The sequence below is a fragment of the Macrobrachium rosenbergii genome, chromosome 51, assembly GCF_040412425.1.
Source record: "Macrobrachium rosenbergii isolate ZJJX-2024 chromosome 51, ASM4041242v1, whole genome shotgun sequence".
Lineage (NCBI taxonomy): Eukaryota > Metazoa > Arthropoda > Malacostraca > Decapoda > Palaemonidae > Macrobrachium > Macrobrachium rosenbergii.
The window spans coordinates 66,352,656-66,365,454 of NC_089791.1; the positions used below are offsets into that span (position 1 = coordinate 66,352,656).

Sequence of the window (12,799 nt, forward strand, 5' to 3'; positions counted from 1 at the left end):
AAATTCTTCCCTCATCTTTTGTAAGAAGGAAGTGAAGGTAAAAGCTGTCAGACTTGTCATTTAACATGACAAGGAGGGGATTGTTGCTAATCGGTGGTCAAAATTTTTCTTGTAATTCTCTCTCTCTCTCTCTCTCTCTCTCTCTCTCTCTCTCTCTCTCTCTCTCTCTCTCTCTCTCTCTCTCTCTCTCTGTGTGTGTGTAATAATTCATAAAAAATTTCACTCTCTTAAGTAAGGACAACTGTCTCTCTCTCTCTCTCTCTCTCTCTCTCTCTCTCTCTCTCTCTCTCTCTCTCTCTCTCTCTCTCGTCCGAAGTCAGCCAACCTACGTAATACAGCAGTGTTTCTCTGTATGTCTTTAACTGTACAGTAGATAACTTTGAATTGATCTAATTTTACCTGTACCGTTTACAAACTGTAAATGTGCCGTTCTAAAACACAGAGACCGAGCATTTCAGAACATAGAGCATTTCAGAACAAAGAGAAAGTGACAGAACAAAGAAGTTTTTAAAAACGAGGTTGAGGAGACTTCTAAAACTAGATCGACGGAATGGGGGAGAGAGTCACACCATTTATCTCTTTTTTTAAGGGTAATGTATTAAGCTAACTTTTAAATGAAATTACAGTAACTTTAATTTCATTTAATAGTTAGTTTAATACTGAATTTCCATCTTTTGATATCTAACGTAAGAATAACTTTCTCTCTCTCTTTCTCTCTCTCTCTCTCTCTCTCTCTCTCTCTCTCTCTCTCTCTCTCTCTCTCTCTCTCTCTCTAAGAGTTGTATTAGCCAAAATGTAAAACACTGTTTGTTCATGAAAAAGCATTTCAGAACAAAGAGAAAGAGACGCAGAATAAAGTTGTTAAAAAGAGGTTGAGACGATTCTAAAAATAGATCGGTTGGAAGGGGAGAGAGAGAGAGAGAAATTCTCTTCCAAACCTCAGTTTTTATTTCAACCATTTATTTCTCTTTTTAATGGTAATGTATTAAGCTAACTTTTAAATGAAATTACAGTAACTTTAATTTTATTTCAAAGTTAACTTAATAATTTGGGAGCATGATTAGGGTCATATTTAGTGTTTAAACTTTAGAAATAAGCATTTATTAGCATTTTTAGAGACTGTGCCAAACTAACGCGAAAATTCACCCTGCGCGAGGGGTTCTGGAACCTAACCTCGCGTAAGTTCAGGGTATGACTGTATACTGAGCAAACAGGGAAACATAAGAACCAGCTCACATTGCTCTTCGAAGGATAGTGGTGCCAAGCAAACTACAATGGGATAGGTGGACACTTTGGTGTCACTCGGACCACTAAGGCCATGTCGGATAAATTTTACTGGGCTGAAGAAATTGGTTAAAGTGTGCGTGTCCTCGTGTCCCACGTGTCAAATGGTAGGGAATCCAAATGAAGTTGTGCCTAAGACAAAGATACAAAACATTCCGTCAGCTGGTGTCCCTTTCAGGGACGTCATTGTAGACTATTATACGCCGCAAGGCTGTACAAGAACCAAGACGAGGAACGTTCACGGTGTAACTATTATCGACTGGTTTACTAGGTATCCTGAGGCCATTCTAGTCAGGAGTGAGACCTCTAAGGCTTCTATTAAAGCTCTACTATATTTTTTTTTGTCGGTTCGGCTTTCCAGCCACTATCAAAAGTGACAATGGTCATCACTTCATGTCAAAGGAATTCCGTGATAGTATGACGAATCACAGAATTAAACACACCCACTCAAAGCCTTACCATCCAGAGAGCTAAGGAATAATTGAGAGATTTCACCAATCACTCGCCGCTCCCTTATCCAAACTCCAACACAAAAGTAGGGGAACATGGGAAGAAAATCTACCATATGCACTGTTCATGCTCCATCACAACCCCTCAGAAACCACAGGTTAGCCCTTTGAACTGCTTTAAACTCACTTGACAAAGGGGCCAATAGATGTACTGCATGAAGCTTGGGCAGAGCCAAGCAAAGCAGGGTGGGTAAAGGAACTTCCAGAAATACAAAATAAACTTATGGCCACATGGGCAATGGCGTAAGCAACGGAGGCTGCAGTGCAAGAAAGAGTCAAACTACAGTTCAATAAAAAAGCCACTTCGCACGGCTTCTCAGTGGGAAACGAAGTCTTGGTCCTTCAGATGGGGTCACACGTCCCCTGGAAACCCAGTTTACTGGGCCCCATAAAATACTGGGGAAAAGGGGCTACTAAATTGCTTAGTCAACTGCAGGCAAAACGAGTAAAATACTACATGTTAATTCGCTCAAGCCACACAAAACGAGGGAGGAGAAGACGAACGACCCAAAACCAGTCCCAAGCACCATAATGAGCAACATTACTGTACCTTCTAACCCTACTCCCAACTTAGTTCTACCAGTGAAAGGTCTACGTATTAAAATTAACGTAAAACTAGAAACGTAGAATGAAGACGGTGAGTAGACACATGACCACCCAGATTGAGGGAAAGGGAAGTGGTCAAAACACTCCCAAACATTAGCACTAGCTAAATCCTCACAGTCTTGACGAGAATCTCCACCCTCTCTCTCCTTGCCTATTATCCCATCTTTGTTGGCCTTTAGAATCCCATGGGTACTGTTGTTCCATCTCCTATTCCAGTGCCGCTTCTGCAGATATCAACAAAACACGGACAAGGAGCTGGCAAGTTAACTGACAATCACCCACACATGGGACTGAGGCTGGAAGGTGGGAATGAAAAGCTATATAAGGGCCAGGCCAAGGGTCAAGCAGTACTTCATTACCAACCAGACACAGGGCAGAGTCTTTGCCAGGTTTGTCTCTGAATGCCACCACCCCCCCTCCCCTAGTCAATACTTGTCATGCTAACACAGTCCTACCAAAGTTCTTTTCCTTAATTAATTAGCCTGACCTACACATCAAGACAACACATCCTGTGGGAAAAGGTACAGTTGTTTTTAGAGTTAGTTACAACGCTCACTCTTCCAATATAATTTTCAATCTTTCTAATATTCACGGCCCTTGGAGTTCTGAGACAATAAGTGAAGTGGTTAATGTTTTCAATACAAGTAATGTAAGCATCTCATGGGATTTTGCTGTCCTAAATTGCTTCCCTCTCAGCCTTCAGCACTCCCCGAAGTGAACGTGTAAGCGTTTCCCTTGCAAACCAATATATATATATATATATACATGATTATTATCACTTTTGTACGTGATTCATTTATCACATATATATAGGTGAAAAAATAGGGTATATATGACCGGTTTCGACTTTATTTCCAAGCCATTGACGTCAATGGCTTGGAAATGTCGAAATACATATATTTATTTTTCATATATATATATATATATATATATATATATATATATATATATATATATATATATATATATATATATATATATATATATATATATATATATATATATGTATATAATATATATGTATATAATATATATATATATATATATATATATATATATATATATATATATATATATATATATATATATATATATGTATATATATATATATATATATGTATATATATATGGCACTGCTCTTATGTTAGTTCAGAAATCAAATAGTGTCAATAGCAAAATAATTTATGATCTAGGATGGAAATTCTTATTTATAGATTTACTCTCAATCTGAAACTAATCACACTATGGTATAGAACCTCCAAAATTAAGTAAATATACAGGAACTCTTGCTGTGGGGGCATATAAATGCTCAGATACTAATCTTGAAGGAATCTTCCATGTTGGGAGATCAGGAATTGGCACCGTGGACGAACAGGTAGGCACACAGTATCAAAATGCCTATTCTACCACACAAACTTAATGTCACTTGGTTTGCAAGGAAAACACTTATGTTCACTTTGGGAATGCTGAAGGCTGGGAGGAAAGCAATTTAGAATAGCAAATTTCATGAGATGCTTACATTATTTGAATTGGAAACACTAACCAATTCAGTTATTGTCTCAGAACTAGAACTCCAAGGAGTGTGAATAATAAAATGATTAGAAATTATAGTGGAAGAATGGGCTTCATAACAAATTTCAAATCCAACTGTGCCTTTTCCCGCCGGATGTGTTGTCTCGATGTGTAGACCAGACTTTGTAATTAAGGCAAGGGACTTTGGTGGGACTGCGTTAGCGCGACAAGGATGGACTGAGACGAGGGGGGGCGTCGGAGACCAACCTGGCAAGGATTCTGTTCAGTGTCTGGCTGGTAACGAACTCTACAGCTTGACCCTTGACCTGGCTCTTATATAGCTTTTTATTACTGCCTGCCAGCCTTAGTCCTATGTGTGGGTGAATGTCCGTTGCATTGCCGGCTTCCGTCCCATGTCTTGACATCCACAGAAGCAAGGCGCTGGAATAAGGAGATAGAACTACAGTACCCATGGGAAATTAAAAGCGACAAAGGCAGGATAACAGGTAAGGAGAGAGAGGGTGGAGATTCTCGTCAAGACTGCGAGGATTTAGCTGGCACTAATGTTCAGGGGTGTTTTGACCACTTTCGTCCCTCAAACTGGGTGGTCATGTGTCGACTCACTGTCTTTCATTCCATGTTTTAATTTTACGTTAATTTTAATATGTGGAGTTTTCACGTGCTGTTGCAAATAACAATGGCACGTTACAACACACACACACACACACACATATAATTATAATGGCAGGATGGATGGGAAATAGAAGTGCCATGGAAATCAGACGAATTATAAAAACCCACACCAGAATAACCATCTTCTTTATGGTGATGGCATATTTGTTACATGTAAAACCCACAAAGTAATAACTGTAAATGAAATCACATAATACCGTTCAGACATGATACAATAAAATAAATCAGCAGCAAAATCTTAAAAGTAAAGACATACAAATAGGAAAAATATGTAGTAAAAAATCGGTAGTAACTAAAAGGGGAGACAGGTTCTGGAATAGAAAAAAAAAACTAATTCATCAAGGTCTGTTAAATTGCTGTTTTTAGAATTCAAGAATCTTTTTCCCTTTTTAAAACTCCTACTGATTTTATCATTCCATCTCATATTTCAGATCCTGCTGCCCTTTTATATATATTATGTCCTGTATGTAAGGTATTTTGTTCTTTTGCACAGTTGATTTTAAATATAACATGAATATTCCATTATAGATTACCTGATGACAGGGAAATGTAAGTCTTCAGAACTAGTCGTAACAAATAAATACGCCGTGTATTCAAGAGGTGCTTTTAATATTTATCATATGTATGCATTTTATAAATTACGTGTGTAGGTATGAATGTATTTAAAATCTACTGGTTACTTTTCCTAGATACGTGCGTAAACTTAATAATCACAATGCCTTTTCTCGTTTTCTTCATACCTTTGGAAACGGTTGCTACTACTTTGCCTACTATGAGACTCAGAGCCTTTGTCCCGGTGTTTTCCGGAATAACTTTTTTTCTGTGTATTTGACAAAGATATTACTTAGCCATAGTATACTTTACATCCCTACCTAATTTTCGGCATTCTGTATTACTTATATTAGAAAAAAGTATATTCATAAGAGTAAAATAAAGCAGCCGAAGCCAGTAGCAGAACACACTATGCGTTAAAAAGTTATACGTGACGTAAACATGACGTTCCTACTCCTCCCACAAGGTGATGACGACAAACAGCTGTCTCTGAAATTCTGAATGAATATTCGTACCTTTTCAAGGCTTCAAGAATGGCGGCTATGCTAAGTCATTGTCCCCGTGGTTGCAGGACAGCTTTTGTGATTCGACTTGCACTATGGTTTACCCGTGGCAAACCATACGTAAGCTTGAACAGGTAAATGAATAATAGGGCCCTTTTTTGGGTAAGGAGTACACCCTGATATCCAAGGCTACCAGGTTTTTGTCATTTGGCATAAGGTGCAGAAAGATAATTATATATGCTCTATAAAGCCATAGTTGTTGATTTCTTAGTAAAATATAACTTGTGGAACAACATTAAAACTTGCTTTGCTCCCCCACCCCCACCCACAGCAAAAATGTCATGGGTTATAATACATCACTGAATGACCTCTATAGGTCTCAGTGCTTGGGCTTAGCCCGAAAAGCCATAATCCACCCAGTGATTATAATGTCAAGTTTCCTCATATGTAATTATGTTAAATAAAGGAGCCATGTAAGGGCATGTCATTTCATATGATCGCTCCTGTCCTCTTAGTGACAGAGTACAACAATGGCTGACTTGTAACATTATAGTGAAAGTTGTTTTCATATTCCACAGAATATTACCGGCATGGTAGTTCGATTGTTTTGGTAGCCAAGATTGCTTGCACACTAAAAAATATAAGTATACTTGGTCCTTCAATTTGTCCACTAGAATGATTCTTAATTGAAAGAGATGAATTGGCAGATCATCCAGTTACGACCTACAATAAGCAACTGTTTGTCTCTAAGATTAGACGAAGTCATTCTGGACTCATAAAACTTCTGGACTCATAAAACCTGGTAATAATAAGCGAATGAAAATATTAACAGTAATTAGCTGCTCGTACATTATGCAGCAAAAGTCAAGCGACCATTTATTTTTCCCATTTTTCGAACACCAGGAGTACAATAAGTGAATCCACCCAATTGCAAAGGTATAGTAACAAGAGTTACGGGTGGATTGCAAAGGTAACAATAGTTACAAGATAACTAACAAATCTGATCCTATGCAATTGTCTATTTATTACAATACTCGTCACTGTCATATTAGGAAAAATATCAAAGGAGTCAGACGAATGCCAAAGTTTTCATCACTTTGTTAATTGATTTTTAATTATATTTTTAATGGAGAAATAGTGATAGAAAGTAATTTCTCGGATTACTTGTGGAAACCCTTTTCTTCAAAGATTCTAGCACTCGACTTCATGGCATAAATCCTATATACTACTACAGCCACTACTACAAAGTGTAAACAAGGGGTATTGGTTGTATTTCATTGTTGCCAGAGGTTGAGACTTTTTCACGAATGGCCAATTATCCATCGAGAAGGAGGCAAGTTAACGATGAACATTCCTCTGAGTTAGCTGGCGACGTCTACAAGAAGTCAGTGTTACTCTTATAATTACCAGAATTATGCAACTTTCGTAATACAGAATACAGTCAAAAATTAGGTAGGGACGTAAGATACCCTGTGACAAGTGCCATCTTTGTCAGGTACGTTGACAAAATTTTATTCCGGAAAATCACCAGGACACTGGCTGTGAATCTCATAGTAGATGCAAATGAAGAAATTCTGAAGCCTAGACGTCTGATTTTCTTTGTTTTTTGGCTTAGTAGTAACAAGCGTTTCCAAAACGAGGAGTTAAGAGGGCACTTTATTACAAAAAGGACAAAATGCCACATGGTACAATAGTCCATCTTCCAGGATATCTTAGTAACTTAGCTCTTATGATTATTAACACACAGCACATTTAGTTGAATTACCGTGCAAAACTGTCTTCTTGAAGTGTTGGACAATGTAATATTATGAAAACAAATTTCAAGACTGCATTTTAATGCACTAAATTTACTAGATGTACTACTGGTTTTTTCCATACAAGGTACTGCTGTCATCCGATTACTTAAGCAAATTGACTGGAAGCACTGAAAATAAGTGTAGTTTCCGATTACTTAAGCAAATTGACTGGAAGCACTGAAAATAAGTGTAGTGTCTTCAACAAATCAAACATTCCAGTTACGTCACAAAAGAAATCTTTTTCTTACTTGTCAAGATGACAGGGGCAGCTGTAACGGCCAATAATGCTCCACCAATATACTCCATACTGCTTGTACCTGGAAAACAAAGAATTTTGTACCTCCATAACAAGGGTCACCTACAGCAAGTTGGCAATTATATTGGTCTTTTATGAATTATATTTATATTGGTCTTTTATGAAAGTGTCTGCACACATTCCTCAGTAAATCAATCTCAGAGCCACTACATGCAACATCCACGTACTGAAGTGAACGTATGACTTGTGAATGTGAAGTCAACTGAGAAGATACCAGCATAGATTGTAATTCTTGAGAACAATTATATACAGTTCTTTTAACTGAAATGTTTGTTTTATAAAATACTAAAAAGTGACTAGGTGTTTTATCCAAAATATTTGCCTTATTATCATGGTGGTTAATAGGTGTAATCCTTGTCCAGGCAAGACCTTGACTTTATTATCATGGAATACTGAATGTAAATGGCAACAAAACTGTGGAAATTGTTTGTAAATGGCAACAGACCTTGACTGTTTTAATATATATATAATATATATAATACTGAATGTAAATATATAACAAAACTATGGAAATTGTTTGTAAATATACAACAAACACCATGTGTGTGGAGACTATTTTATAACTGAATCATGAAAATATGGAACGTGATAAGTATATAAAGGCAAGTGCCATGAAGGGAAGTGAAACAATGGAGTGGTGTTGGGCCTTTTGACTTACATACTGTCCTTGACTTAGCTAAGTAAAGGACAGTAAGTCGAAAGGCCTGGCACCACTCTGTTTCACTTTCCTTTGTGGCATTTGCCTTTATATACATACACACACAACGTAATAACCTGAACTTGCGTGATTCGAGTTGTGCAAATTCACAGACACAAATACTTTTCATTGGAACCTAACTAATTGTCATACACGAGTTTTTCACAGACATGCAAACATTAGCAAATCCCAAGAAACCTTGCAAAAGTGTTTGTTTAATTTTTTTAATGTAATTTATAAGTTTTCAAGCTTTTATGTGTAAATTAAATAACATTAAACAATAACAATAATCTCTCTCTCTCTCTCTCTCTCTCTCTCTCTCTCTCTCTCTCTCTCTCTCTCTCTCTCTCTCTCTCTCTCTCTTACCTAGATGAGAGAATTTTTAAGATACATGTATACATATGTTTATTAGTTTTGTATGATATATTTATTATTTAATAATCAGTACTAATTTTCAAATGTTAATAAGATTAAATAATAACAATAATATAACTGTACTTACAAAATTTATACTATGTATGTGATACATATTTTAAAAAAACAAATAGCATTCCCATATCTTTTGTGAACTCGTTTGAAGGCAAAGCTGTGAAATGTCTAATTTATGTGACAGGATGGGGGAGTGTTGCCAATAGTGGGTCAAAGGATTCCTAAGTAATCTCCCTCTCTCTCTCTCTGAAATAATTCTTAAATAATTTTGCTCTTAATGTAAGGACAATAATTCTCGCTCTCTCTCTTTAATAATTCATGAACAATTTCACTCTCTTAGCGTAAGGACGAACATTTTTTCTCTCTCTCTCATTCGTAGTTAGCGCTCAAACATATTTTACAACTTATTACTATTTCTCTGTATGTCTTTACCTGTACAATAGAACATTGTAAATTGATCTAATTTTACCTGTACGTCTATGAACTGTAAAAGGGCTAGTGTGGAAAATATTACATTCTAAAACATAGAGACAACTAAGAGTTGTATTAAGTCCAAATAAAAAACACTGTTCATGAAAAATCATTTCAGAACAAAGAGAAAGAAGATATAATGGAATAAAGTAGTTCTTAAAAACGAGGTTGGGAAGACTGCTAAAAATAGATTGGTCAGAAGGGGGAGAAAAAGAAACAGTACAGTAATCCTCACACTCCTATATTTTTACATCAACCATTTATTTCTTTTTTTAAGGGTAATGTATTAAGCTAACTTTTAAATGAAAGTACAGTAACTTTGATTTCATTTAATAGTTACCTTAATAATTTGGGAGCATGATTAGGATCATATTTAGTGTTTAAACTCTAGAAATAAGCATTTATTAGCATTTTTAGAGACCATGCCAAACTTACATGAAAAATTGTTTTGCGTGAGGGTTCTGAAACCTAACCTCATGTAAGTTCGGGTTATGAATAATATATATATATATATATATATATATATATATATATATATATATATATATATATATATATATATATATATATATATATATATATAGTTACAATGTGTTATAATATATAAAACCCTTCTGCAAATATATGTGTCTCTATGAAAATTTTGATGTTTTGCTTGCAGATTCGTCATTTGTTGAGAGATATGATTTTAAAATGTCTTTTTCTTACAGATAAATTATGTATCATGTGATTCTAAAATATGTTTTGAGGTGACTGTAATAATCATTCGTGTTTGTAATACAGTGTGTTCTTGGAAGTTAAAGTAAGTGCTGTAGAGAAAGAGAGATATTTTTGAACCATTATCACTTAGCCACATCCTGTATCGACATAAGTGTTTGGAGGAAGTCGTGTTCGGAGAGGGCCTCTTTGGTTATCTTTGATGAGTTGACAGTTATCGGCCAAATGCTTGTTTCACATTTGTTCTGTGTGTCTGTTCCACAGTTATTAGCTTTGTCTATCTCTGTTATGTTTTCATAATCTATGTAGAAAGAATCGGGAAATGAGAGAGGCGAAGTTGACATGTTGACAGCCAAGCCAGTTTGGTCCAAAATACTTCTTTCTGTTTGCTCAGGTGTTTTGAGTGAACAGGGAAATGTCAATCATAAAGATGAGGCGCTTGAAGCTCCAGTCCTGTATGTATACCGTACATGTATAACTGTATGTATAATGTATGTACGCTCTATGTATCATGTATTCTGGGAGGGCTTGAAGATAAAAGAGGAGTACTGAATGAAAAACAGTTAGTTAGGCAAAAGGGGTTGCTGGCATAAGGTTTCTCTCTCTCTCTCTCTCTCTCTCTCTCTCTCTCTCTCTCTCTCTCTCTCTCTCTCTCTCATCATTCATGTATAGGAGTGTTATACTGGTTGCTCTCCTATATGCATAAGTTTTGTCAAATTCACCCACGAAGTGTATATATTTTGCAAGAGTGATCTAAGGTATTTATATTGTGCAAGCATAGTGAAAATGTGTTTTACTATTTTCTGCTGGAGAAGGTAAGATTCTTACTTGGTATATTTTGTACTGTTATTGTGATAAAATTATTATTTTGATAAGAGGTGGATAATATCTCCTATAGTGAGTTCTAATGTGTCTTGCTGCTAACTATAACTAATTGTATATCATTGTGACTTGGCAGTGTTGTCTTAGAAAGATGTGAGTTTAGCCTTTTTTTTTTACAAAAGTGAAGATAATCTTTTGAAAGATTGATGTAATCGTTAAACATATTTTTGTCTTAGGGAAATTGCTGTTGGTATATTTCCATTTTTGCATATTTCATTCTTATATGTCTGTGTTGTCATATTACTCTGATTTTATAAGTAGTGTTTTCCAAAGCTTTGCGTTGGTGATTACTTAGCATTTTGCCAGTGCATTCTTATTATTGAGATTTCAGAGAATACTTATATGGAATGCAGTCAGTAATATTTTGGTGAACACTTCTGTTGAATTTAGTTAATCAGGTGCATATCTAAAACTTGAGTGAGAGTTAATGGTTTAAATTTTACTTAAACAAATTGCTTTCTTGATAAATTGAAGTTTTGTGAATTAATCTTGATTAATAATACTTAATCCTTACAATGTTGTCAGATAATAGTAAATCTTTTTGGGATTGTGAACTCTGCATATAACTTTTGAACTTAGAAATAAATTTGTCTGTTTAAGGGGATCGGCCGGTTTCCGACTTTTTTAACGACAGGTTGTTGATATATAGGGGGTTTGTTAAAGGATATTGTGTGGAACTTCTGGGAAAAAAATTTTTGTTCAGTGACCTTAGGGTTTGTGACGCCAGAGCATTTTTCGGCCAAAATGGCCATTTTCAAAATGCATCTCCTCCTTTGCTTTTTGGTTTTAAGGGATGAGATTTGAACCACGTATAAAACACATATGGACCTTCGATACAAAGCCGGGGATTTTTGATTTATCAATTATTTTTCGAGATATGAATTTTTTTATGAAATTTTCCCGGAAAAATCACAGAAAAAATTTGCCAAAAATCAGAAACTCAAAATATTAAAAATCCCCAGCTTTGTTTTAATCTACCATGTTTCATGTTGTATTTAAAATTTCATTTAGATTGGTCCAATACTAAGGGAGGAGATGCATTTTAAAGAGAAAAACTTATGTTTTTGAAACGGGCCTTCAAAGTTTTAGTTACATAAAAAAGTAAAAGGGACTTCAAAGACTGTGTTACAATTAATTCTATGGTTTTAATTTTTATTTTTGGGTATTAATTAATGCAAAATGATTATAATTAAGAATATTAATTGATTATTTATATGCCTAAGACACATTCTTATAAATTTTAGGTTCCTGGTCCCCCCCTGTCTGATCTTGCTGCAAGGTATTACTCTAGGTATCATAGTTGCCTACACTTTTTATTAGTGTCTCGAATCCATCCCTTGCCAAATGGATCCTGGGAATTACTTTACATTCACAATTAGGGATTCGTGATTCAAGTAATTCATCAAGTCTTGCTTCACTTATTATGATCATTTTATTTTCAGGATCGTCTATAATATCAGCCTCCGAGCTACTGCTTTCTTTTTCTAAAATATCTTTGCCCTTTGGTAACGAACAAATGTTTAGGGGTGGATGTGGTTGGTCTCTGGTCAGCAGAGATTTCTCTCCACTATGGCACTAATTTCTGAACTCTTTCTTTTGGACTTTTCCACTTGGTTTTTATTCTAGCATGAAGTGAACTCTTGGACCTTTTAGGCACGGTCAGAAAATACAGAGTTCAGTCAATAGCGAGCATGAAAAACGTGTCCTTCTAGCTTGGAAGTTTAAGGTTAGGCGTCATGGTTTGATTTTCATGGCTAGGAATAACTAAAAAGGTGTGATAAGTAGGATATTATTGACATATACATTTCATTTCAAAGGAAGTTTTCGTAATA

At 35.6% G+C, this 12,799-nt stretch overlaps 2 protein-coding genes across 3 annotated transcripts in view; one reads left to right on the forward strand and one right to left on the reverse strand.

Moving 5' to 3' along the window:
- Window positions 1-12,799, forward strand: part of LOC136833472 (LETM1 domain-containing protein 1) — a 414,955-nt gene that overhangs the window by 57,726 nt on the left and 344,430 nt on the right. The gene's annotated exons all lie outside the window — the stretch shown is intronic.
- Window positions 1-12,799, reverse strand: part of LOC136833468 (interferon alpha-inducible protein 27-like protein 2A) — a 39,737-nt gene that overhangs the window by 13,313 nt on the left and 13,625 nt on the right. The window contains exon 2 of the mRNA XM_067095664.1: window positions 7,704-7,772. Within this exon, the coding sequence (XP_066951765.1) occupies window positions 7,704-7,761 (58 nt within the window). The 5' untranslated portion in view covers window positions 7,762-7,772. The remainder of the gene's footprint in view (window positions 1-7,703; window positions 7,773-12,799) is intronic.